The sequence below is a fragment of the Manis javanica genome, chromosome 11, assembly GCF_040802235.1.
Source record: "Manis javanica isolate MJ-LG chromosome 11, MJ_LKY, whole genome shotgun sequence".
NCBI classification, from domain to species: domain Eukaryota; kingdom Metazoa; phylum Chordata; class Mammalia; order Pholidota; family Manidae; genus Manis; species Manis javanica.
The window spans coordinates 110,711,933-110,739,682 of NC_133166.1; the positions used below are offsets into that span (position 1 = coordinate 110,711,933).

At 56.2% G+C, this 27,750-nt stretch overlaps 1 protein-coding gene across 6 annotated transcripts in view; it reads right to left on the minus strand.

Annotated features, from left to right (window-relative positions):
* The window catches only part of SHANK2 (SH3 and multiple ankyrin repeat domains 2), a 471,338-nt gene that overhangs the window by 207,883 nt on the left and 235,705 nt on the right, over positions 1–27,750 (minus strand). For all 6 annotated transcript variants that reach the window (XM_073217285.1, XM_073217283.1, XM_073217284.1 and 3 more), the window contains one exon: positions 26,646–26,759. In XM_073217285.1, coding sequence (XP_073073386.1) covers positions 26,646–26,759 — 114 coding nt within the window. The remainder of the gene's footprint in view (positions 1–26,645; positions 26,760–27,750) is intronic.

Genomic DNA, 27,750 nt, shown 5'->3' on the forward strand with positions numbered 1-27,750 from the left:
CCCAGTTTCTCCCTGCACACACCCTTGGTTCCCCCGGAAGCTGGTTCAGGGACAGGGCTGAGAACCCTTCAGACCCCTGGCTGGGCATCTCCCTTCCCTCCTCAGGCCAGGGGACAGTCCCTTCCTGAGTACCCAGACCCCGATCATAAAGATTCCCTAGCTGGCAATGCTCCAGAGCTGCTGTGGGTTCTCTGGGCCGCAAAAGCCCATTTGGTGAATCAGGGATAAGGAGGGTGCAAAGGACACGGATGGACATTGCCAAACACACCCGGAGCCCTCGCAGGGGCCAGGCACTGTGCTGGGCCCGGGACAGCGGTGAACCAGAGAGAAGGGGGAGTCCTGAGAGCAGGTGCGGGCCTCCCTGGGGCCCTGGCCTGAAGCACGCCCACTGTCCAGGGGCCTCTATCATCTCTGTTGACCTTCCTCAGAAGCAGACCATTTGAACCCACTGCCCGCACACACCCTCTCTCCAGCACAGGGGCAGCCTGCCACAGCTGCCTCTCGACCTGTCTCCTGTCCCCTAGTAGCTCCCTGGGGTCCGGGGAGACTCCACGGGGCAGGTCACAGGGTCACACTGGACCCTGCTTTCTGCCGCTAGTGGTCGGGGGAGGAGGAGTGGTCACGGAGGCTCAGAGCTGCGGGGGGCAGGGCCAGGGCTGCGCACATCTCTCCTACATGGATCGGCACGGCATGCACACAAGAGGCGCAAAGCAGAACCTGGGCCCAGAGGGCCTGAGCTCAGATCTGCGCCACAAACCCCCAAGCTGTGCATCCTGAGCAGGCTCTGTGCCCTCTCAGGCCCTGGCGCCCTCATTGGCAGAAGGAAGACCCCAGTGATGCCCAGCTCTGGGATGTCTGGCAAGGGTTAGTAAGAGGGTCTGTGCCATGAGGGAGGGTTGGTGTCTTGCTGAGTACATATGACTACTCTTATTTTTTCCCTCCACCAGCCCTTCACCCCACAACTACCGAACGAGACTCTCCTTGTGGAAGAGGCGGGGAACCCCAGGGCTAAGAGCAGAGTTGGGAGCCCGATGCCCCCGTCTGAACCCAGCTTTGCAACTTAGGCCCTTGAGCCCCTTCCATCCCCCAGCTGCAGTTTCCTCAACTGTATAAAGGGAATAACAATCACATCGGCCTAGCCACCTGGGTCGCGTACAGAACTACAGCGTGTGCCACCAGCACGTCTGTCTGCAAACGGTGTGGCTTGTGTGGGACACGATCTGCTCTCCGGGGAGCCGGGCCGTGGCTCACGCCGGGTGCAGGTGACTGACAGCACCCGACAGACCCTGGTGCTTAAGCTCTGGTGGGCTCCCGTCCCAGCACAGAAACGATCTGCGTGTGTGGCTGCATTCTTTCTCGCAGGGGACAGTGTGCTGTGTCCCCCCATGGGAGGTGGAGAGCCTCAGAGGCCTGCACACGGACTCCTCCAGGCCCGGCCCAGGGCTTCCCTGGCTGCTTAGTGCGAGGACAGGTCTACAGGACAATCACCGTGTGGGGGTGGGGTGGGCACCCTACGGGCCCTGTGTGCGTGCCCTGTGGCCGTCATCACAAATGACCAACATGGGGCGTAAACAACAGGAGTGTAGGCTCTCCTGGCCTGGAGGCCGGAAGTCTGAAGTCAAGGTACCTCTGGAAGGAGGGTCCTCACCGTGGATGAGGGATGCCGTGGGTCCACAGGGGGGCAGTGCTGAGAGCAGGGCGTGGCACGCGAGCAGGCTTGGGTGGGCCCCCACCCCTGCTCCTTGAGCACTGTTGCCTGTCACCGGGGACCTGGACGTGGCCGTGGTCCAGGAGCATGCGGTGTGAAGTGCATGGGGAGCAGGTAAGGATCTCACCTGGGCGGGGTGGGGCTGAGGAAGAGCCGGCTGTGAGCTGCAGGCCCAGGGGCAAGCAGTCAGCCAGGGAAGGCGAGCTGACTGGGCGGCCGGTCTCCCTGGGCAGCCCTGGGGCCACCAGCATCTCCCTCCCACTCCAAAGATGCTCAAACCCTCCTGAAGGCAACGTGTCCCTCACTTCCCTGCGTCCACAATTCCCCAGGACTCTGTCAACACATAGGCCATCCAGTAGGTCCTGGGGGCGCCTGGGACTCAGCACTCCTAAAGGCGTCCAGGTGGCCACACCGACGCTGCTGGTCTGGGGACCACACTGTGGGTAGCAGGCCTTCACAGACGGCCCTTGACTTCGACAAGCCGAGTGCGAGATTCTCAGACACTAGCTGCCTGTGCATCCCGGGGGCAGTGAGAACAGCGCTCCCGATCTGGGCCCCGAGCACCTGCATTTCTGACAAGCTCCCAGACGGCACGTCTGGAGAACCTCTGGGAGCTTCCGACATCCCTCTGGTCCTGGCGTGGGCTCTCTGAGTCCAGGGAAGGGTTTCTGGAGACCCAGGACTGGGCTCCTGCCTCCTCCGCCTCTTGCCCGTCGGTCCTGGTCTCATGCGTTTTTCACCGTTGTTCGGCAGGCAGAACAGAGCTCGGCTCTGACAAAGTCAGGCCCAAGGCCTCACATTAGGTATCAAAACGATGCAGTTTTACAGGTACGGCTGAGACCGGCTTATTCCTAAGATGAGGGAGAGGCCGGCCCACGTCAGCCCCCATCCCCCCGAGGGCCTGGGGCAGAGGCGGGAGCTCTGCAAGCACTACTACTGTCGGGGGCCCCTGGGTGAGCCGCGTGCCAGAAATTAGAGGCACGGCATCCGATGAAGGCCTCTAAGTGCGTCATGGGCTCACGGCGGCGGTGCTGGGCACGCGAAGCAGGGGCTCTGGGCAGGGCTACGGAGCTGAGGAGAATGCCCATGAGTGGGGGGCATGTGCAGGCCACCCCCACGGTAGTCTGAGCACAGTCACTATGCACAAAGGCCGGTGGTCCACCACAGAGGTGCCCCGCACAGGCCCCGGCCCCTGGGCCCCACGGGCGGCAGACGGCGACTCTCGGCTCATGCTATCCCGGACGGCCTGGGCCTCGCACCTCCAGGGAAGCCTCCCTCACCTGAGCAGGCAAGAAGGGCAGCCGAGGTCACCCTGGCCCAGCACAGCCCCCAGCTGACCGTGCCCTCTCACTCTGCCCAGAAGGAAGGAAGAACAGACAGGTGGTGGCCTTGTTTGAGAAGCTCCGAAGGCGGCCCGAGAAATGGAGTATCTTTCCAAAGTCACAGCCCACCGCTGGCCAGGCCACTGCTACTAGCACACGTCCAGGAGGCCCTCCCCGAGCTCCCCTGAAATGGGGGGCCCAGTCCGGGTCAGGCGTGAGTCCCTGGGTGCATACTGCCCCAGCCAAAGCTGTAGAAAACAGGGATGAAACACTTCCTTCCAGCCACCCAACCCCCCACCTCTTCTCTCCTGGGAGCAGGACCTGCAGGAGCAGGGGTGGTGGAAGGACACCTTGGACTCAAGCCCCACCCCCACACTGGCTGTGTGACCTAGAACAAGTCACCCAACCTCTCTGAGCCTCGGTTTTCTCATGCAAAGAATAGGCAGAAACCCTGTGACCTTTGAGGATGGAGCTAAGTCACAGCAATTGCAAGCAAAATGATACGTCCTAATGACACCATTTACCAAGCACCTACTGTGTGCAGGGGCTGAGGGAATTTTACCACCAGAGTCGTCTAATATCCTGTAAACACAGTTGTGTGATGGGACGATTGTCTTACGGGGCACAGAAGGCCAGGAGGAGGGGCCAGCATGGGGCCCGGCAGGCTGGGCGAGGTGACACAGGTAAGGGGCTCGGCAGGATCCCAGATGTAAGAGTCTAGCCTCCATGTGTCCCCTGGTGATCTGGGCCATGCAGGACCCGCGGCTCACAGTGGTCAGTGCAAGGTCACCTGCCCCAGCCCACTGCCCTTCTGTGCCTCGGTGGTCAGCAAGGTCACCCTGACAGCACGCACAGTACCCCGCAACCCAGATGGTGTGGCATGACTGGATCTGAGCATTCACCTGCTGGGCCACATGTGTATATCACGAACAGTTAACACGGGCTTCACACACTAAAGATCACACGGACAGAAGGCACCTGGACAGACAGTGTTTCCCACCAGAATCACAGCCCATGGCAAAGCCGAGGGGCCAGGGAAAGCACAGCCCCAATCCAAGCTTCCCCAGGACGGCCGCATGGCTGGCCTGGGCCTCCTGCCACACTCCCCTAGTGGGAGTGACCTAGTGCCATCCACACTATTAAAACCATTCAGCTGCTCTGTGAAGGGGTGGCTGTATGGAAGTTAAATTCTGGCATGAAACAATGTCACCACATTGAACTGCATGTAGTACTGGGGGCTGTGTGACCCGCAGCAAATCCCTCTTCCTTCAGGGAGCCATCTGGTTATCAAGCTATCCAGGAACACACCCACCACCCACCATCCTCCTTCCATTCATCCATCCATCCGTCTCTCTACTCTGCACACACACCTCCACCCACCCACCCACATATCACCTACCCGCCCATCTGTCCACTATCCATACATCTATCCACTGCCCACTCACCCAGCCACGCATCCTTCCTCCTATCCAACTAGCCACCATCCACTCACTGGCACCTATTCTGTACCAAGTTCTGTGCTGGGCAGACGCTGAGGATACAGAGAGGGCATTACAGCCTTTCTCCTAACAGATCCTCAGGCTCTGGGAAAAAGAGACCTACAAAAACAGACTAGCAAGTGACTACAAGAAGACTGGCAGTGAACAAGGACCCCAGGGAAAGAGACCGTGACAGGTCTGTTCTGGTTTGGGAGGGGAGGATTCAGGGCAGGAACCACGACGTGCTGGAGCAGGGGTGGAAGGGAAGTGCGCACTGAGCCTGCCTAGAGTCCATTTCTTGCCTCTGGGGAAGCACCCAAGGGTCCATCCTCCCCCCTTGGTCACTCTGATTGGGTCAAGAATGGGCACATGAAGTAGTCCAATGAGATTCAATTCTGAGTTTTCTAATATGGAGAACAGGCACTCTGTTCCTTTAATAATTGCTAAAATAGTCAGGCCTTAACTTGGCACTGCTGGTGGCCATCTCCCTGGGGCATGGAGAACAGGGTTCACACAGAGGAAACCAGAGGAGAGAGAATGAAAGAGCACTTCCTAATGTCCACAGAGCACCTGGATCCAGCCATGCCTGAAGCCACTACATTCCCCCACTGGCTTCAGCCAGGTTGATTTTGATTTTTATCATTTGTAACTGAGGCCTGACTGATACTAGCAGTATATTCCTTGCTTCAGAACACAAACTGTGACCTTGTAAGAGGTCCAAGAGCTTGGAAGAGGGTGAGAACTCTGATGGGACTCTGGAACCCGCCTGACACCCCCTGATGGTCGGTCTAAGAGCGTGCAGGCATCACCTCTCCTTGGGTGAGTCCTCTACGGGCTTCAGTTTCCCCCTGTACGGAATACATTTAGTTTTCTTGCTGAAAGCATTCAATGCTTTACCCAATGACATCTCACCCCTTCCATCCAGAGCTGCTCTGGAGGAGATGTGGGGGCTTGTAGATGGGGTGCATGCTATGGAAACAGGAGAAAGGCTGTTACCTAGGAGGTATTGTAGTGGAGTGGCCAGCTGCCACTCCAACATCTGATCTCCATTTTTTCCTCAATGGCAGGTTTCCTGGAGTAATGGCTCCAGCTCTCGCCTTCCTCGAGATTACGTTTATGGTCAAGACTTAGAAGCACAGTGGACCATTTGCATGTTCTTAAAATGAGGGAGCATGTAAGTTCCAGACGATGGGTGGAATCTAAGCAGCTACCCTGGGCCATGCAGCAGCCTGTTAAGGATGGTGGAGCAGCAAGAAAGGAGAAAATCCCCGAGAGCCCGGAGCGCCCACCCCAGTACTGGACCGTGTTCCTCTTTCTCCTTGAACAGGAGAGAACCCAAACCTTTACCTCATTTAAGCCCCAGCTGTTTCGTGCTTTCCCGTCTTCTGTGGTCGGAATGAACCTGTGCTGACACGGACATTGGGGAGAAACAAACAGCAGGTCTCAGATGCCCCAGCCTGGGTGGAGGGAGATGGCAAAGGGGAGGACGGATTCCTTTTTCAAGATAGGAATGTCTGGATTTTTACACAAATTTGAAAGAATCTTATTTATTAGAGTTTTCCGTGAACATTTCTCTTGTGCATTTCCAGGGCCCAGATTAGATCCCTTAAATAGTTTCCACTCCTAAGCAACCACTCTCTCTGATGGGTTCTCATCAAGAATTTAATCAAACAATAGGATCCCACATATGGAAATCAATGTCCCTCGGAACACACGGAGAAACAAAGCTTCGTGCTGCTCCCAGGGGTGGGGGTGGGGTTGCTCCCCACGTGTTAAAATGTACCTGTCGATTTTCTTTTTGTTTCGTAACAACTCCATTTTGTCACTCTAATTTTAGTGGCAGTGTTTTTGTTCCAATCAGTGATCATTTTGGAAAAGTAGGCTGCTGGAAGCGTTCTCGGCATACAAAATGACAAGCAATTTTTAAATGGCATAAGACTCGATGATTTCTAACCACACTGAATTCTAAATCCGTTTCGGGCTGGTTACCGCTTGTTAGAAGATAACAAGCTGTCTCAAAGCGATGCCATCCCTCGGGCTCCGATGTAGCCGGCCTCCTGTGGGCTGGGCTGGGCCACGGGAGGCAGGGTCGTCGGGGGACGGGGACAGGTGCCCGGAAGTGACAGGCAGGTGCCCCCCAGGACCTGGGCTCCATGCAGAACGCTGGCTGCACAGCGGGTGCCAAGGGTGTTGCTGTCACTTTCCAGCCCCCGCTTGTGCCCTGGCAATGGGACACAGTGGGTCCCATTGACCGCACTCTGCAGGGTCAACACTCTACACTGTGGGAAAGCCTGGCAGTTCCTAAAAAGTGAAACAGAATGCCCCCCAGCAATTCCTCTCCTAGGTGTACGCCCAGAACTGAGAACAAGTACCCCGCTGCACACGAGCGGCCACCGCAGGCAAGGGGACACAAGTGACCGCCGATGGGTGAGCGGAGAAACAATATGGGACCTGTCCACACCGGGGACTACTCTCCGGCCCTAAAAAGGGATGAAGCCCTGACACACGCTACACGGACGAACCTCAAAGACATTCTACTGAATGAAAGAAGCCAGACCCAGGACCACATATCGTATAATTCCACGTGCATGAAAAATGCAGAAGAGGGGCACCTGTGGAGGCAGGAAGGGCATGAGCGGCTGCCACGTGCCGGGGCAGAGTGGCTGCTCGTGGGGACAGGGTCTCTGTATGAGGTGACAGCTGCACAACTTGGCGTTCCAAATGCCACAGAACTGTTCACTTTAAAACGGTTAATTTTATGTTATGTGAATTTCACCTCAATATAAAAAGAATTGTAAAAAACGCCAAATGATTCCGGAACATTCTGCCTGGGGCACCAAACAGGCCTCCCCACTGCCCGCCTTCATGCCTCAGCCCGCAGGTCACTGTCTTGCATCACCACGCCCAGCGGAGGGGCTCATTCAGGGAGCAGACACCCAGCAAGCAGGGATCCACGTCGGACCCCAGGTGGTGACAAAGCGGGGCCAGGGCGGACGTCCCTGCTGCCACGCAGGGCACAGACCATCCCAACAGGCAAGCGGTTTCCTGATCCAAAGAGAAGGATGGGCGGGCCCTTGAGGCAATGTCTGGGGTGGGTGTGTGGGGTGGGCGCGCAGGGTGGGCGTGCAAGGTGCTGCCGGTGAGGCCCACTCACAGACGAAGCTCTGTCTCTGCCCTCCCCAGGCCGCTTCGCTGGGGCACCTGAAGCTTCTCAAGCAGCGACCGTTGGCAGCGGGGCTTGCTTCCAGGGGGCCTTGTTACCACTGAGATAAGCCCTTTCTCTTGCCGCCTGTGACTCGGTGATGGCTCTCCTCTGTGGAACCCAGGGCCACCACCCCAGCTGTCTTCCAGGAATGGGCGGTGGGTTGAATGAATCACCGGAGCAAGTGAATAACCATCGCGATGCTCCAGCTCTGTCCGCTTGATGGGCACAAGCACGTTCCAACACCAGGCCTCTGTTGTGGCAGTAAGGAGGGCAGCCCTGGGCCCCGCAGCCCGGCCAGCGACGCTGATGGCCTCCTTTGCTCTCAGAAGTGTCCTAATTTGGATGATAAATGATGCGGTTGCCCTGCATCAGACTCTTTCTAGGACTGTCCGCGAGAGGAGCTGGGAGCTTCAGGAACAAGAAATAGGTCAGATCCTCACTGGGTCTGTGTCTGTGCCAGGACTCAAGGACAGAGCACACCCGAGAGGGACGCTGGAGCAGCATGCTTCCTGAGCCCCTGCCAGCGTACACACTGCACACCTGGGCACACGGTGGGCTCCTGCGGCCTCTGACAGAGCACACCGAGCCGTGTGCATGTGTGGGTGTGTGCAAGCACGTGGGCAGCATGTGTGATGTGCATGCACACATATTGCATGTGTGTGCACAATGTGCGGGACTGCAGACACGTGTGCAGTGCGTGTGTGTCTACACGAGTTCAGGCAGGTGTGCGCACATGTGCATAAATGTGTGCCTGTGCAGCTTCCATCTGGTCCCTAATGAGGTCCATGACCTCTGAAGTGCTCTGAGAGGCGTCCGCGCATGCGGGGTCCTGTGCACGAGGGGACTGGAGGTACACAGTGGGGTGGATCCCTCCCCTCCTCCTATCTGTGCTGGGCCATGGAGGGGTCCCAGCTGTGAGTGCCTGGCCTCTGGACGGCCCATGTGGTGCCACACTGCGGAGCGCCATGACCCAGGGCCTCCTTGACGGCTGGTGCACAGCGGAAGGGGAAGGCCCTTCCGTCAGGCGTCTGGGTTGGATAAAAAGCTCTGGTCGAGGGGAGAGGAAGTACTGATCCCCATCCCATTATGCCGAAGTGGGCCGTGAGCTTGGCCACCTCTCCTTTCTCCCTGGGAGAGAGCCACCTGCTCAGTGTCATCTCTGGTAGCAGCATCTGGTGGCACACACTGCTGGCGCGGGGAGGCCAGGGGCCACGGCTCCATGCTCCCTACGCGTCTGCTGACCTGCTCGGGTGTGAACTTTTGGAACCCACCAAGGTCATGGTCAGGCACTGCCGGGGTGGCTGCTCAGCTGCATTCCCTCTGAGTCCCTGAAAAGCCCATTCGGACGGATGTCGCTGCATGAGAGGGCCAGGGAGCCCAGGTCCCAGTGTGACTGTGGGAAGTCACTTCACCCCCAGGGCCCTTACGTACGTATCACATGAGCCCTCAGGTGGGATGCTGGGCCTGTTTATCCCAAAGACGACACCGGGAAAACGGACCAGCCCTTGGAGAAACTTTAATGATTTGCAAATGAAGAGCTGGGCCGCGACTGAGCGAGTCTGATTTCGGTTTCCTGGAACCACTGGGAACATGGCCTTTGGTCTTCTTAGAAAAGGACTCCCACAGGCTGCCCGGAGCCCTGCCCTGCCCTCCCACCCAGGCTCCAAGGGCTAACAGGCTTCCACGACATTCCACCAGCCGCTAATGGCCCTCAATGGGAGAGGAGGGACGGATGCGGTCAGGCCACAGAGGGCAGCGTTCAGACGCGGAGGGCTGGGGTGCCCCGCACCCCATCCCCCAGTGGCCAGCGCTGAGGAGGTGAGCGCAGCTGGCTCCACGGGCACCTGGAGGAGCAGCACACACGCGGTGCAAGGTTAGAACCTCCCCGATTCGAGCGAAGGGCACATTTGCATCTCAGCTAACTAAGCAGGGGCGGCTGGGGGCATCCTGGCAGCAGCGAGCAGCTGTGCCAAGCTGGATCACACTCCCGGGGGATCTGGCTGCATTCAGCAATTATTTCTTAAAACAAATTTCTAATCTCAACAACCCGGAGGAGGGGCTTCTACCACAAGGCGGCATTGGAGCCAGCAGTGAGGCCAGAGCCAGCAGGCGGCTGGGGTGCTGGTCTTCCTGGCCCAGCGAGGTCAGCACAGCCCGGGAAGGAAAGTTCAGAGCCCCGACCTTGGGTCTGGGGGCTGCATGACTAACACCTGCCCCCCGGAGTCGTCAGGCACGTTGCCTTTGTGTGGATGGCAGCACTCTAGAAGGTGAAGGTCTCCAAGTGTGGGCCCAAAACACATGGCCTCACGCGCCAGGTGGGGGCCCACAGGGCACCTCAGTAGGCGGAGTCTGCTAGGCAAGTTTCAGGACCCAGTGTCAAATGGAAACGGGGGGCCCTCTGTTAAAAAATGACCCAGAATTCCAGGCCCATGACCTCAGAGCATGAAAGTTCAGGGCCCTGCACAGCAATGGGTGTTGCTGGCCCAAGAAGCCAGCCAATCAATCCCTACTCATCTGAGAAAAAGTACGTCTCCTGTTCCCAAGTCCCTGACCCCGAGGGCTGCGGGCAGGTCCTATCTTTAAGGAGCTTCAGAGAGCTGCACCCTGGGACAGAGCCTCTGCAGCTCTTAGAAGGGGGCAGAAGGGGGGCAGCCAGCCTTCTGCCCCAGGCTGAGGATGGAGAAGAGGTGGCCTCGGGCTGTGCAGATCTGGGGGGTAGATTATAGTTACACATACCAAGCAGACTCACATGGAGCTTTTAAATGGCAAGGCTGTTCACTCAAGTGCTGTGTGCGCTAGCCGATTCATGGCACTACTAGCAACGTCCTAAAACAGAAAGGGGTAACCAGATGGACAATGTCACGCCAATGCCATCAATGATGGACAGTGTCACATCGATGAATCATCAGCGACAATTCGTACACCCATTGGAAACAGTGTCTTGGAAGAATATTTTCAATCCATGACATGATGTCTTTTGTCACTTGGGAAAGAAAAAAAGCAGGATCTGTGACTTAAAAGGATGCACTCAGTATTGTTTATCATACATTTACATTCAAAGAAGGAACAAAATCTCAGTGGTGACCATCAGCATGGGGTAGGATGGTGAAAGATTTTATTTTTTTGTTTAAATCTTTCTGTATTTTTCCAAATTCATTACAGGACCAGACAGGTGTATAACACATTAATTAAAAAGTGAATGCCTCCCCAAAGACGATATGCAATGGCCAATAAACACATGAAAAGATGCTCAACATTAGTTATCAGGGATCAGTTATCCGCGGACCCACAGTAAGGTACCAACCACCTCATATGCACTAAGATGGCCATAATAAAAAAATACAGGAAGCATTGGTGAGGAACTGAGAAATCAAAATTCTCATAGAAAATGTAAAATAGCATAGCAGTTCCTTAAAAGGCTAAAGACAGAGTTCCACGGGACCCAGCAAGTCCACTCCTGGGTACGTGCCCAAAAGAACTGAACACAGGTTCAAACAGCATCTTGTACACAGATGCTCACAGCAGTGCTATTAACAAGAGCCAGGAAGTGAAAACCCTAATGTCCATCAACTGATCAATAGATAAACAAAATGTGGTCTATATTTTCAACAGAGCATCATTCAGCCTTAAAGAGATGAAATTCTGACACACGCTACACCGTGGACGAACCCTGAAAACATAATGCTAAAAGAAAGAAGCCAGCTGCCAACACCACACACTGTAGGATTCCATTCATACGAAACGTCCGGCGTAGGCAACTCCATAGACAGAAATAGACCAGTGGCTGCCAGGGGCCGGGACAGGAAGGGGGATGGGAACGACGGCTAATGGGTACAGGGTCTCTTTTTGGGGTGACGAAAATGTTCCCGAATCACAATGTAATGTCTACACAGCCTTGTGAATATACTAAAAACCACTGAACTGCACACTTTAAAAGGGCACATTCCACCTCGATTTAAGAAAATAGAAAGGAGGGTGCCGTGTCTGGAGTCCCTCAGATCACAGAGTACTGTAAAATGAGACAGGAGAGGGTTTGCTGTCAAAAACTGATCTTAGAACCGATTGCATTAACCACTTGGAAGCTGCTGGAAGCGGCAGTTGCTCAGCGTGAACGCTGACTCTCCATCCACGCCTGTGGGCGATGGATGTGCAGGCTGCCACTCCCTGCTCGGTCTCCTTGGCTCCCGTGCCAGGTCTCCTAGGAACCTGGGCCCCTCCTCACCCAGGTTCTCCCGAGCCCCGACTGGCTGGGGACAGGGGACACACACCCAGAGCGCCCTCCCAGACGCTCTCCTTGGCTATGTGATTTGCTGGGCAGGAGCCTGGCCCTTACATGCCCACTTTACATATGCATGTCTTAAATTTAATCTGCTAGTGTGAGATTTCATCGTCCCCAGCATGCGGCCCCCATAAGCCAATGTTTATTCATTATCCCTGGATCTGTTTCCTATCGTCTATTTCAGAGGCGCCAAAAACAACATCTTAACTCAGGAACAGAGCACCATATGATGGCTTTCATTTTCCAGAATGAGCCACGGTATACTCTGGGGGGCGGCCCTGTGCTCCATCTGTGCCCCAGCCAGGTGCCCAGGTGCCAAGGGAGAGACCCCAGGTCTGTCCCCTGGACTGACAGATGCACAGCCAGCAGCCCCCTGCATATCCGGAGCAGCTCATTCATCCCGCCTCCTACAGGGCAGGACACCGTCGGTTTTCTGTAGCCCTGAAGAGGCTGAGTCACTCAAGCTGCGGGCAAGGAGGGGACTCAGCACCTTTCCTAAGCAGGGTGCCCAAGCCCTGGCGCCATCCTGCTAGCGCAGCAGGGGTAGTGGGGAGGCCTGCTCGCTGGGGTCAGGGGACAGGGCAGGCAGACAGAGTCCGAGGCCACGTCGCACCAGGCTGGCTGAAGGAGCTGCCTCACGAACCATCTCTAGGGGCCAACGACCCAAAGAAACACTAGCCTAGATGCCAGCAAGACTGGTATTTTCTCAAGTCTCATGATACACCACTGCCTTCCCTGCCATTCACAGACTCTAGTTTTAAGGAAATCTCATCAAGTCGTGTTGCAGAGGTAGAGAGTCGGACGGGTCACCCTGAGATTAAGGTGAGCTGTGTAGGAGAGATAACAGGCCCTGCGAACCCCCACGCGTGGTCTTGCCATCTGTCCGTCTATCCCTCACTCACCCACCCACCCACTCACCTATTCATCCAACCACCCATCCACCTACCTACCCACCCACCCACCTACGCACTCACCTATTCATCTAACCACCTACCCACCCACCCACTCACCTATTCATCCAACCACCTACCCACCCACCCACCGACCCACTCACCTATCCATCCACCCACCCACTCACTCACCTATTCATCCAACCACCTACCCACCCACCCACTCACCTATTCATCCAACCACCTACCCACCCACCCACCCACCCACTCACCTATCCATCCACCCATCCACTCACTCACCTATTCATCCAACCACCTACCCACCCACTCACTCACCTATTCATCCAACCACCTACCCACCCACCCACTCACTCACCTATTCATCCAACCATCTACCCACCCACCCACTCACCTATCCATCCAACCACCTACCCACCCACCCACCTACTCACTCACCTATTCATCCAACCACCTACCCACCCACCCACTCACCTATCCATCCAACCACCTACCCACCCACCCACTCACCTATCCATCCAACCACCTACCCACCCACCCACCCACTCACTCACCTATTCATCCAACCACCTACCCACCTACCTACCCACCCCCCCACCCACCCACCCACTCACCTATTCATCCAACCACCCATCCACCTACCTACCCACCCACCTATTTACCCAACCACCACCAGCCAGCCAGCCAGCCGTTCAGTGAAGCCAGCCACCCACACATTCTGGAAGTACCTTCTTGGCACCTCCTCCCTTCCAGGCAGGCACCATGTGAGGCACAGGGGAACACAGATGTGAGCAGTTGAATCTGGTTCTCTGCCCCCCTGGAGGGCGATGTGTGTGGACCGATTCCCTTCTCAAGTAGCTGTTCACAAACTACTCACAGGCCCTCGCCTTTGGGCCCTTGGCTCAGGCTGTTTGCACCACTTAAACCTGCTCCAACTCAAGATTACAGCTGCCAGCTCATCAAATGCCTCACCTGGAAAATCACTTAAACATACAGATTCCCAGGTCCCACCCAGACCACCTGGCTTTCCTGGGTAGAGGTGGGGGGCCCTGTTACTTTCCAATAGGCTGGGTTTAGGGCCACATTCTGTGGGTACCTGCAGATGTGGGATACAGGATGGTAACAACCCAAGAGCAATGCTCTGTGGCACATCTGAGAGCCAGCCTGCCCCAGGTGTCTCCACGGTCATCCAGCCCAGCCTCACTGCAGCCCTGTAGAGAACACACTACCTGACACTGCCGGGTCACAGAGCAGGGTCAGAGAGGCTGAGTGACCTGCTCAAGGTCACACAGCAAGGTGATGGGATGGGGAGGCTCTGGCTGCAGGCCTGTGGCCTTAAACCAGAGCCGTGGACTTCAATGTCTGTTCTATGGACTTGAGCTCTGGGCTCTGTCTCCAGATGATGGGCCCTGTGGTGGACCCCTGAGGCTTCCAGACGCTGCAGCATCAGCGAGCAGCCGGGCCAGACAACAGTCTCAGGACAGACAGGAGAGTCACTGCCCTCAATGCAGACAACAAAGGGCCCCCTGGGGGTGGGCTGTGTGGTGGGAAGGATGTGAAGGGAGAGGCGTCTGTAGGGCGCACCGGGTAGATGAGCATTCACTTCATAGCTGCCACTCTCCATGCTGTTCTGGACTGATGTGCCCCACTGCCCTGAGGTCGTATTGAAGCCCCACCCCAATATGACTGTATTTGGAGATGGGGCCCTGGAGAGGTAATTTGGGTTAAGTGAGGTCATAGGGTGGCCCTGATCCCATAGGCCTGGTGTCCTCATAAGAAGAGAAAAAGATGCCAGAGACATGCGTGGAGGGAGGCAATATGTGGACACAGCAAGAAGACGGCTGCCCGCAAGCCGGGGAAGGAGGCCTCCCCAGGAAGCAGCCCTGCCGACACCTCCATGTGGCCTCCAGCCTCCGGGGCTGGGAGGAACAGTCTGCTGTTTAAGGCCCAGGCCAGCATATTCTGTCACAAAGCTTTGGCACACCAACCTAACGCCCTTTCATGCCCACTGCCACCCACACAGGTGGCTCAGTGATGGGGGAAGCACATCCCCCAGCCCTGAACCCAGCCCACAGCAACCAACTGCTACTGCGCAAGGTGACTTTCCTGCCGGAGCTGCAGACACCACATCCTGCAGCCGCAGGAGGTGGGGGCGGTACCTGCATCACGGGGTTGCCATGGTAACCCAGGGCAGGCGCCACCTCTGCTGGGAGGGGAGGAGGCTGGGTCCCAGGGTGACACCAAAGAGAATCCTCCCAATGGAACCAGAAACGACAGATAGACCTGGCAGAACTCTATTCCAGCGCTGAGCCGGAGCCTGAGAATCGGCATTTATGACACAGAGGCAGCTGCTTAGAGAACGGTGCGCACACACCAAAGCACAAGGTTCCAAGTGTATTTTAATAAAATGGCATAAAAGAAACAATCGTGGAGGAGAGGGGTGCTTATGGTTCTGCCACGGTTGTTTAACAAAAACATAATCATTAGCAGCCAGGACGATGAGTCCTCATATTTATTTTATGTTCGTTAGGGAGCAGCTAGTAACTTCTTTGGAAGCTGTCTCTTTTGTTGCTTATTAATATTTTAGATTACCGTTGTGCTAATAGAGTCAATTGCCTGTATTTTTAAGTGTTCTAAAGATAACAAAAACATTCTATTTTGGAAGAGCCAACCATGCCTACTGCGATGCCTTGCGGAGGGTTCGTGTGCACTGTGACTCACGGAATTATTAGTGGGACTCTGCCAGCCCCTGCCCCATTGGCCCAGAGCTGCCCAGATGTGGGTGCCAGCGCCCACCCCTTCTTTGCCTCCCAGGAAGTGCTCCCAGCTGGATGGAAGCGGGTTATGGCGGTGGCCTCCTCTCCTGCTCAAAGAGCCCAGATGCTCAGGTATCCCTGCTGAAGGGATGTCTGTGGTGGCAGCTTGCAGAGGCTCCGCTGGCCCCTCCTTCTGCTGTCCTGCACCCCTGCACCCCTGACTGACCCAGGCCTGGCCAGTCACATCTCTTAAGCACACCCATCCCCAAGCTGTAGGGACTGGTTCGGGGTGGGCCTATACATGACTCAAGTCAACCCAACAGGGCCAATCCTAGGACAGTTGCTAAGCAGGCAGGAAAGAACCGTTTCTCTCTATGCTGGACTTAGGCCCAGGAAGACATAAGCCCAGGGCTGCCAGGAACCACCCTGAGAAATGAGCTGGCCAGAATATAAAGCTGCCACGGAGGAATCAGAGCTTAGAGATGGGAAGAAACCTCCCTGGGGACATCATTTGAGCACCTGGGTCCAGCTGTGCCTGAAGCTTAGACTGCAGGCTTTTCAATTACATAAGCTAATAATTAACTTTTTGGGGTCAGGGCTTTAGAGGGAGCCCTGAGGAATGGTCACCTCCAATTAAAAGAGTGATAACAAACAGAACAGCCCCTGAGCTGGACGGGCAGGGGAAGCCCTGGGCCAGGCAGTCAAGATCAGGTTCCCATCCCGGCTCTGCCGCAAGCCAGGTGTTTGATCCTCAGCAACGGTGAGCCAGAATTCCTTCTCTGGAAAACAGAGGCTGAACCCTGGGTCAGAGTTTTCTCAAATGGGGTGTGGAGCCCCACATCTTCCCAGGGGCAAGTCAGGTCTTACAGGAACTGTTTATTCTGTACTTTCACCCAGTGATAACCTAAACAAATGATCTGGCACTTGTTTTTAAGGACAAGCCATTTTCCCGTGGTGATTTTACGTTTTCATAGAGAGAAGTTCAGTTCTTACAGCAGGACGTTTATTTCGTGTGGGACTCTTTCCTCTTCAGAGAGGTCTGTGGTCACTAAAGGAGGGCCCAGCCTGACCGAGGGGTTCTCACCCTCTCTGGGTGGTGCTGTGTGCTGGGCTCTAGAACCCAGGGGTTCCTGGGGTTGGGTGACAGTCAAACCCTGTGGCTGCAGCTCACAGGCAGTGAGGCTCTGAGGAGGCTGCTTAAACCTTTGGGCCTCTTGTCCTTACGAGCAAAGCAGGAATGAGGATACTTAGCCTGTGGGATTGTTTTGGAGACGACAGGAATGTGCAATGCCCTGGTCAGGAACTGGTACAGGAGCAGCGCCATGGCATTCTGGGATGAGCCTGCCCTACAGTGCTGCCCCAGCACGTGTCTGAAGTCCCCTACCCACTCATCTTGCAGGCCTTCAGATGACCTGGGCTTTTTAAGTAGAGCAACTTCTTAACTAGGTGAGTGCAGCTTAACTAGGTTAAAAGGGGACTGTCTGGAAAAGGAGCCATCACTGAGTTACCTGGAAGCAGCAGGGCAGGGCCTCCCAAATGCAGAATTTCCTATACATTTATTTCTACAAGAAGCTCCTTGAGTCTCATTTTAAATGGGAAGCCAGCATCCCTGCCATAGACGGGAGTGTTCACATTTAACAAAGGGGAAAGGAGGCCGTGGGATTAGTTGTGAAGGCCCTGCTGTCTACAGGAGGCCCTGTGCCCACACCTGCCCTTCGCATGTTAATTAAGGAGAGGACTGGCCACCACACGAGCCATGTGAAGGGTCATCAGGAAATGACCAGCGTCTGTCTGCAAACAGGTGTTTGCAAATGTGTATCAATGACAAGTGGGCTCTTTGTAGAATATATAAAGAGCAACCACAAATCAACAAGAAACAACCAACCCTACAGGAAAATAGGCAAAAGACTTCAACTGGTACTTAACAAAAGGAGAAATGTAAACAAATAGGCAATTAACATGCAAAAAAAGTGCTCAGGCCTGGAAGCAATAAGGGAAATGCAAACTGAACTCTGACATCGTTGCCGCACAGGCACCAGACTGACAGAGGGAAGAGCTGCCATTAGCGAAGGCTGGCAAGGGCTGGGCACACCCACTAGGGACTGAAAAGTTCGTGATCCCCAAAGGCATATGTTGAAGCCCAAATTCCCAGTGTGATGGCCTTTGGGAGGCAGGGACCTTTGGGAGGTGGTTAGGATTAGATGAAGTCATGAAGGTGGGGGTCCCATGATGGGATCAGCACCCTACAAAGATGGGTGAGACTAGGGATTGCTCCCCCCAGTGAGCATGCAATGAGCAGGCGCTGTGCAGTCGGGATGAGTCCACACCAGCAGCAGAATCAGCCGGCCCCTTGATCTCAGACTCGCTGCCCCCAGGCTGTGAGAAGAAATGCCGTATAAGCGGCTCCATCTGCAGTGTTTGTTATGGTGCACGAGCTGACTGCGGCACCCACTTAGGACAGGGCAGAAGGACCCAGAGAAATGGAGGACATACCTGGCCCTGACCAAGGGCACACCTGGGGAATGAGCACACACACGTTTATGCCCGGAGGCAAGGGCCACTGCCATGCTGCCCACGACCACCCCTGGAGACACCCAGACGGCCATCTACCACGGGACAGATGAGCAGCATCAAGCCAGTGACCTGACTGTGAAGCGGACACCCAGAGCCACGTGTGCACCCAGACGTCTGGGACAGGCGTCCGGAGAGGAGCCGCACACGCTGGGCACACGTGCTGTTTGATTCCATTACGTGTGGTTCAAGCGTGGGAAAAACCAAACTACCTTGTTCAGGGATGCATAAGTAGAATATTAAAAACAAGGAAATAAATGGCATTCAAGCCAGAGTGGGGGGCAGCAATGGGGAGGGGAGTTCTGGCTGGGAGGGGGCATGCGGGAGCCTTGGGGGTGCTGGTGTCAGGGCCTGTGCCCGATAAAGGTGTGGGTGCGGCAGAGCAAAGCCAGGACCAGGCCCCTCCTGAGCACCATTCAGTCCAGGGGGCGCGGGGCCACGGGCCTCCCTACACCTGTGAACCTTTACTCCACCTGTGAGCTGTCCTGCCTCGTTACCAGGGCCCCGGTTCTGGCTGTGCTGGTGCCACGGACACTGGATGGTCATGAAGACGTGGGCTTTTGCATTCATCCCAACAAACACTTGCAACAACTCCGTAGGATGCACACCAGCAACTGTCGACGCAGTTACAGATGAGAAAACTGACGCATACGAAGTCCAAATGATTTTTCCTAAGGGCCCCCCCGCTGATGCCTGTTCCCCAAGAGGAGAACCGGAGGAAGGAAGTGACGTCTCAAGAAGGGAAGGGGCAATCCAGGAGCTTCCCAGGAAGGAAGGGAGGCGGGGCGGGTGGGCCCACTCTGCCACGGTTGCAGAGCAATGTGCACCCGGCCAGGGCGTCAGCTTCGACGACATCCATTCCTTCATCACCTCCTGAGCCTTATCACTGCCATCATCCGTGGCATCGTCATCATCACCAATACCACCACTATCACAAGGCTGTCACCGCTGTGACCCCATCCTCACCATGACAACCGCCACCAGCACCACCCTACTGGCGTCGCTTCCATGACAGCCACAGCTACTAGCTCTGGCGCCACCCCTGCTGACTCCACGGCCACCAAGTCTTCACACGGCCGAGGGCGGCTGGACACACCCCAGCCCGGTGGGGGACCCGACTGTCAGCTGGATGTCTGGGTCCTGGCTCAGCCGCCTGTTAAATATGCTGCTCTGGGCAAGTCACTTACTGTCTCTGACCCTCATCACTGTGTTCCCAGCCCCCAAGTGTACTGTGAAGATCATGTGTTATCTTTAAAAACTAACCTGAGGTGAGGGGAGGTTACGATGGGGACAGGCTGGGACAACATCACAGGGCCCTGCAGCACGGGGCGGGCACCTGACAATAAACAAGCTGAAGAGGGCCAGCCAGGTGGACTAGCGCTGGCCGAGGGTGCACCCCAAAGGGCCAGCCCAGGGCACTGCGGGGAGGCATGGCCCCCCTTGTTATCTCTCTGTTTTATCAACAGGCACAGACAAGACATCTCCAGGCAGGCGGCTGCTAGTGACCAGTCACAAACACTCAGGGTTCCACTCAGCCTGACCAGAGGGCGGGGCTTTAGACTCCCGGTGTTCACTGAGATCCTGACAATGCCACAGGGCCGTGTCGTCCAGGAGGAAGGAGGCCGGTCCCAGGCCCATTCAGATGTGGCCTCAGACCTGCAGTGGAGCCGGAGGGCAGTGCGGTGTGCCGCGCTCAGGGCTGACACCTGGGAGGGGTGAGCCTGCTCCTCAGCGCCCTCATCACACACCCCTGGTCTGAGCCGAGATCTAGGGGTACGATCCCGGCGGAGGGTGCCCGAGGTCCGCAGGAAACAGCTCCTGACGTACATGGAAATGCTGAGCTGAGTACATGTCCCTGCAGAGGGGCCACCTCTCTGGTAGACCAGAGAGCGGTTAGCAGGAGTGTCCCAGCAGGGACTGGGAATGGACCGGCTCCGTGTGCAGACAGAGCCGGGAAGTCCAGACGCACAGCTGCATGTCCCAGCTTGGACCACAGAGAGCGCGTGGTGTTTTCTGATAAATGAAAACAGGCACCATAAGGGCACCTTCCCAAGGAGGGTACGAGGATGGCTGAGAGAATCTCTTCTCTCTCCTGCAGACTCCTGGGAGGCAGACAAGGATGTGATACACACCACATTTTGGCTCTATTAGGATCTAGACCTTGTTCCAAAAGATAACTTCTAGAAGCTTCTAGGGAGCTGCAGGGACTAATTCCTAAGTACGGATTTATCTCACTTTCCAGAACAGCCAACCAAGGCAAGGCCCAGTGAGTCCTCCCGCACTCCCGTCCTTCACCGGGTCACGGACCTGCACCGGGGGCTCAGCCACGGGATCTGGAAGCTGTTCCACAGGAACCCCACAAAGTCCCTTTCTGGGGCTCCGGCACTGTGTATGGCATGTGACACCCCAACTGGCACTGGGGCAGCTCACGTGGGTGCGTCTCAGGAGTGAGGCCGGAGTTAGGACTGTGGCGTCCTGCAGGAGGGCATGAACTTCACGGTCCTTAGGTCACCATGCCTGCCTCAGCAGCCTTTGGGTGACCAACCTGGGCTGACTCGGGAGGCGGGGACAGAGCCGGGCAGGGGTTACTAGTCACGCCACCTTCTCTTCTCATGCTAAGCGAACAGTGACCACCCGTCTGTCCCTTTGTTTCAGCAGCTACAGTACAGCTTGTGTGGGGGTGACCTGGCTTTGTCATTTTCTCAGGGACGGCGGGAGCCGGGTTCCGGTTTCCGCCCACCCATCAGCATCGCCACGGCAAACGGGACGTACGAGCGGCAGCGCTTCCTAACTGGACTCTTCATGGGCTCCAGGTCATCTCGGAAACGTTTTTTTTCGTTTCTTAACCAAGATCCATCATTAGGAGCATCCCTTTTTGCAGTAAAATTTGTAGAATTCCAAGGAAAAGGGACCAGGCCATGGTCTAACCCAGCAGCCTGGGCTTGCAGAAGAGGAAACCAGTGGAAAACGGAGGGGCCGCCCAGGCCACTGGGCAGCAGAGGTGGGACTGTCCCTGCCTCCATCCACGGGTGCATCCGCCTCAGTGATGGTCAGCTTTATGGGGCCCTGGCCAGGCGACAGCAGCCGGTTACTCAGTCAAGCGTAGGCATCGCCGTGAGGAGGTCCTGTAGACGTGTCAATGACATTTACGTTCTGTTGACTTCAAGTAAAGGAGGTAATGTGAGCAGGCCTTCTCCAATCTGCTAAAGGCCCTCTTAATCAGTTAAGAGCAAAGCTGAGGCCTCCTTGGTGAAGAAGAAATTGCACCCCAAGACAACGCATCAGCCCGGGCAGAGTCCCTGGCCGCCCTGGGATTTCAGCGTTTCAGGCCCCCCAACCGTGTGAGCCAGTTCCTTAAAGTGACACTCATTACGTGCATCTGCGTCTAATTCCACACCCGCATCTCTACATCTATATTCTACTGGCTCTGTTTCTCTGGAGAACCCTGCCTGGCGGGGACCACATGGCCGAGCACCTGGGGCACCCAGTGGGAACTGAGAGGCTGTGGTGTGTGTCCCTTCTGAGCCAGAGCATCTCCCAGGTGGGCACATGGTCTTCTTGTATGTGCCAGCTGCAGGCAGAGGCTCCTGGGCACTTGGGAAGGGCAAGGCCACACAATGCAGGGGACTGGACCCTTCACCACATGCGGGGAAAAGCAGCTCATCTGCTGACCAGAAGCCACACTGCCCGGTTACATGGTGGATGTGCTTGTTACAGAGGCTGACTTTGCTGCACCTGGAACACACGCGAAGTTTCACAGTGAGACGATGCCGGCCCTGTGGTCCTGGGTCCAGAGCAACACATGGCCTCCTAGCCATGAGCACAGTGGACCGTGGACACATTCTGTTCTGCATTAAAAGCTGTGCAGGGCATGCAAGCGAGAGGAGCTGTCCCTGTGCCAAGGAGCCCGGATGCTGGGAGCATGGGGGAGGGGATAGGCACACATGATCAGCTGGCATTCCCTCCCTAGTGCCGCCCTCTGTGCACAATGCCATCACCACAGGCAGCACCTTGCTGCCGGTCTCCTGGGCTGATGCATGCAAAGGAGTGAGTTTTATAAATTGGGGTACACTCTGTCTTTTGTGCATAGAAACAAAAACCTGACAATCACCCTTTCCCCCTGACCTTGCATGTACCATCACTGCGAACCCCCACATTGCCACGCCATGCCCAGGTGAAGTCTACTCAGAGTGGTTAGACAACCTGTGTGTGTGAAGCCAGCTGGGAGGCAGCTGGACTGAGAAGGGGACCTGCCTCAGTTTCCCCATAGCTCCTGGCTGACGTGCACGAGGTTAATCGGCGGTGGTCCAACCCCAGGACCCCCATGCCCACCACTGCATGAGGAAGGCTGCTCAGATGTGGGTACAGGTCGAAGCATAGGGCATCAGGAATTTGAAACAGGCCACAGCCCAGCCTGGTGACCTCCTTCCTATGAGCTCCTGGGTGTGGAGACGTGGGTGTTCGTGTCTAAATCAGGAGGACGGTTCCTGCCTGGCTTACTCCCCAGGTGGGATGAGATACCACAGGAAAGCCCGTCAGAAACGAGGAAGTGCCAGGAACACACACGGTCCTGAGATGAGAAGCGAGGTGACGTTCTTCACAGGGCAGAGCTGACTCCCAGACTGTCCACGGAACCAAGCCAGACTCGTATCTGCACCAGCTGCTGACCCAGAGCCCCCACTTCATCCTGGTGGCCACCTGGGCCTCTCATGTTTGTCCTTAGACAAACGAGGAGAAATCCACTGGTCATGCCCACAGGCATCGGGGACCCCAGGCGGCTGATGGCACCATGCTGTTTGCTCCCTGAACTACTGGCTTTTACTTCAGTTAATGCACACGAGTGGGATTTGCCAGCTAAATAGCCACTTTACGACCAGTAACAGTTCTGAGGGCTTGGACTAGGCTGGCTGTGTGTGGAAGCACCTCACTACACCGAAGTGTTCAAAAGGACTTTGTACCAGCACCTGGGTCCTAAGAATAGTCAGGGTCTGCTAATTTTCAACATTAACAAAAAGAGAGAGTGTCATAAAAGTGCTGATTGTGAAAGAAAAAGGTGAGCTGGACTTCATTTAAAATTTAGGAAAACCTTTTACTCATTAAAAGATTCAGAAAACAAAAAGGCAAATCACAGACTGGGAAAAATATTTGCAACATGTATCTCACATAGAAGCGGCAGACAGAATATATAAAGAGTGCCCACAAACCAATAATGGCAAGTGAAACAATCCAGTAGAAAATGGACTTGAACAGATACTTCACAAGAGCAGCTCTACCTATGGTAAGTAAACATACCAAAAGGTGCTTACTGACAAGGGTCATCAGAAAAATGCAGATGCCACCCACAATAAGCTGCTCTCCACACCCACTAACACGGGTGGGATCGATGTTGCCAAATGTCGGTGAGAAAGTGGAGCCACTGGAACTCTCGCACTGGCTATTAGGAGCACAAAATGGCACTGCCATTTGGAGAGCGGTTTGGCCGTTTCTTATAAAGCTAAACACACTATCTTGGTGACCCAGAAGCGCTACACGTAGGAATATCCCCAAGAGAAATGAAAACATGTCTGCTCAAAGACCTGCACAAAAATGTTCACAGCAGCTTCGTTTTATTCCCTTCGTTTGAGCCCAAGTTGAGAAGCAATCCATGTCCATCACCAGGAGAATAAAACATTCTGCAGTATAAACATATAACGGAAATACCACAGCAATAAGAATACACAGACGGATTCCTGAACGTTGTAGCATCCGCCTGCTCGAAAGAGGCCGACCTCGGGGGTACGCGCTGTGGGGTTCCATCTCTGGGAAATCCAACCATCTTTGGTGATAGAAGTCACAACTGTGGTTACCTCTGATTCGGGGCTCGGGGAATGCCTGGAAGCACCCTGACAGAACTTTCTGGGGTGATGGAAATATATCCTAACCGTGGTCGAGACACAGGTGTACACATCTGTCAAAATGCATTGAACTATTCTGGGAATGAGTGCATTTGACTGCACGTAAATCATACCTCTACGAAAGAAATTTTTTAAAAAGATAGTGGTAAGTCATAATCTCAGAAAATCTGAGGCAAACAGAACCCAATGTGACCCAGTCCGGGATTGTCCCCACCCGAGAATCCAGCTCAAATTCCATCTCCTTTGTGCTGCCCTCCGGGCCCTCCCCTCTGCCCCATGGTGCAGGGCTGCCCCTCCTCTGGCCCAAGGCCCCATCACAGGGGTGTTCCTGTGCTCATATTTTACCTAGGAGATGGACGACAGTCCCCCAAAGACGCCCGCGTCCATCCCCAGTACCAGTGAGTACGTGACCTCATGTGGCACGGGAATGAAGGCTGCCAATCAGTCTGCCCTGACCTGGACTCACAGGTAGGCCCAGTCTGATCACACAAATCCTAAAACGTGGACGAGGAAGCAGAAGGGAGGATCAGAGACAGGTGACGTGGAGAGGACACGGCCCGCAGAGCCGCCTTTGACACTGGGGGAAGCGGCCATGAGCCTAGGAACCCCAGAGCCTGGGACAGCCAGGAAACCCATTCTCCCCCAGAACTTCCGGGAGGGACACGGCCCTGCCAATGCCACGACGACCCTGTTGGACCCACGCCCGACCTCTGACCTCCAGGACTGCAAGACAATAGACAGTGATGTTCAAAGACACCAACTGGCGATTTGTTCCAGCTCCTCAGACCCTGAGGGCAACGCGACCTATAGTGTATCTGTCTCCACCTCAGCCCTGCAAGATGCCCGGGGATCTCGGGATACGCGCACAGCACGAATGCACAGGGCCACCTGTGTTGTGTGGCACAGCTCAGCTGCTTGGAGTCAGGGACCTGCTTTCATGTTCTCACACTGCCTGGGATACATGGGCAGCCCCCAAAGGAGTGTTAAACCCTTGCCAGGCATCACCCAGGAGGACAACACCGTTGGATCAACAATTCTGTCCTGTGGCACATGCACAGGAGTGAGAGCAGCCCTCCAGGGGTCTGTCACCCCCGACAGGTTCCCCATGAACACCAATAAGCCCCGGCCCCGGGGCAGCCCCTTCCCCAGGTGGCACCTCAGCCTGGTCATCCTGGGCTGTGTGGCTTCACCAGCAATACTGGGGCTGACGCGCTGAGGCTCCCCAAGGGCATAGTGGGGGCAGGGGGCCCGGGGGAGGGCAGGGCTGCAGCTATGCACCAGAGAGGAAGGAGGGCTGGATTCTCCTCCCATTGGAGGAAGGAGGTGGTGGGGGTGGAGGCGCCTACAACTGGAAGGTGAGTCAGGCTCACAGGCCATGGCCCTTGCCCTTCCCAGACCGGACAGGCCGGGCAGAGGGAGGTCCGGCCCACCCAGGGGCTGAGCGCACCCATCCCCACACTCAGGGAAACATGCTCCCATCCACCTGTGACCTCCGGCTGCCAGCCACCCCCTTGTGGTGCGCAGCTCAGCCTTCCCTTCCGGGGTTACACTTGGGGCATCTCTTACCTCAGCACCCCACAACATGGCCAGTGTTACGGTTCCCCCTGGGCTTGAACCTGTCTGGATGGGAAGCTTAGCACACACGATGCTCCCTTAACCCAGCTCAGTGTCCCCGAGGGAGACTCTCAGAGCCGGCCAGGTCCGGGCCCTTCCCCGACCATGTGTCCTAGAGCACCTCACTTCCCGGCCGCGTTAGCCCAGGCGACCGACACAGGGCAGGGGGCTCCCTGGGGGGCGTCAGGCCGGGAGCCCTGATGGGACAGGGGCGATCCTTCTGCACTGGGAGACGCAGCAAGGCCACAGCGAACGAGGCCGCCTCTGACGCGTGCGTTTTGAGGTGGGTTCTACCACAGGCCGGAAGGGCACATACGTCCCGGTGCTGTGCTTTTCTCCAATTCTTGTGGCTTTTTCTCCACACCGTTTTATAAAGCGGTCTCCTCTTAACATTCTGATGAACTCAATTTTTTGGCAACCAACTCTACAACGTTTTCAGGGCTGCAGTTGGGAGTTTGGAGAGACCTGGAGTGACCTTCCCCACGAACCCTGACCTCCGTGAGCAGTGTGCTCGAGACGTCTCACTGGACTCTGGGGGGCACACAGGGCGGCCCGGTACACGCAGCACCGCCTGCTCATGACATCAGCACGAAAGATCGATCACCTGACTTCAAGCATGAACCAGCCTACAAAAGCCCTTTTCTGACAGCTAAAACGCGCGATCCGAGATCCGGAACAAGGACCAGGAACCTTTTAAAAGCTTCCACGCTGATTTCTGGTCTGGACAAAGCCGAGTGGCCCCGAGTTAGCCCAGTTCAGTGACACACAGAAGTTCTGGTTCTGGAACCCTGCTTTCCAAACACCACAGCAGCTGGACTTTGCCGAACACCCTGACATAATGACGCTGCCGGCCCCAGGCCCGAGAGAGGCGGAGAGAACAGGCTGGGCGGCCGAGTGGCACCCTCCTTACCTGCCTGGCTATCCCTGGGCTTGCACTGGACCTCCTCCACACACTCGGCCGGGAACCAGCCGATGTGGCCGCGGGCGCTGCCCTCCCAGAAGCCTCCTTCCCCGATGCTCAGAACTGGAAGGAAGGAAAGAGGGAGGCGTTAGCGGGCAGTTCGACGGTCTGGGGGTGAGCAAGGGGGGGTAGCAGAGGGAGGGGGTCAGCGCTCCACACTTCCTTCTGCTATGGACGAGGGGACCTGGTCAGTGTCCCCCGAGGAGGAAAGTGCTGCGGGCAGAGCCTCTGCTGTCCCCAGGTCCCCTCTGCTGCTGACAGTGGGGGAGGGTGCCGGACGACCTGGCATCTGCCTTACACCACACACCACATGGCTCCTTTGTCCCATCTCCCTGTGTCCCAGCTGGGTCCCTGCCATCAACTATCTCAGGTGTGAAAGTTGGAGGGACAGGCCACCTGAATGGGGACGGGGGACAGTAAGGTCACGTATGACCCTCTCAAGCTGGGGAGGGGGCAAAACATCTAGGTCTGCCGGACCTTTAAGCCAGTTGGAGGAGAGGGAATTCACATCAGCAGACGGGAAGCAGTGGAGATCCTGACGCCTGTGGGGCACTGCCTGGGCTCCAAGCGCAAAGGGCCAAATGCAGGGCGTGCCCTGCCAGTGCTGCGGTGGGCGTCCTGGCCTGCGGCAAGAGGGCTAGTTCATCAAGAACCCACTGGTCACAGGGATGCTGGCGAGGGGCAGGGGTTTGCCGATCCCCCGAGAGAGAAGGGGCCGCTCTGCACAGCACAGAGGGGAAGAGAAGCGCAGGCACATGGACATGGCCACCCAGCCTGCAGGGCAGGTGCTGGGCCGGGCTTGGGTGCTCCCAGTCGGCCGAAACTCATGAAGGGCCCTCGTAAACACCCACTGGGAGAATGAGGCACGTTTGTTCTTAAACTTCAGTGACACTGAGCATGGCTGAGTGGCACAAGCTATGGACACAGGGCAGGGGGACTTCACAAGGACCCAAGGGCCCTGCAGGCACCACCTGGGCAGACACATTGGTTGTGGGAGCCCAGCCTGCAGCAGTGAGCCAAGAGAAGGTGTCTATAGCCCAGGCCTTTGCTGCTG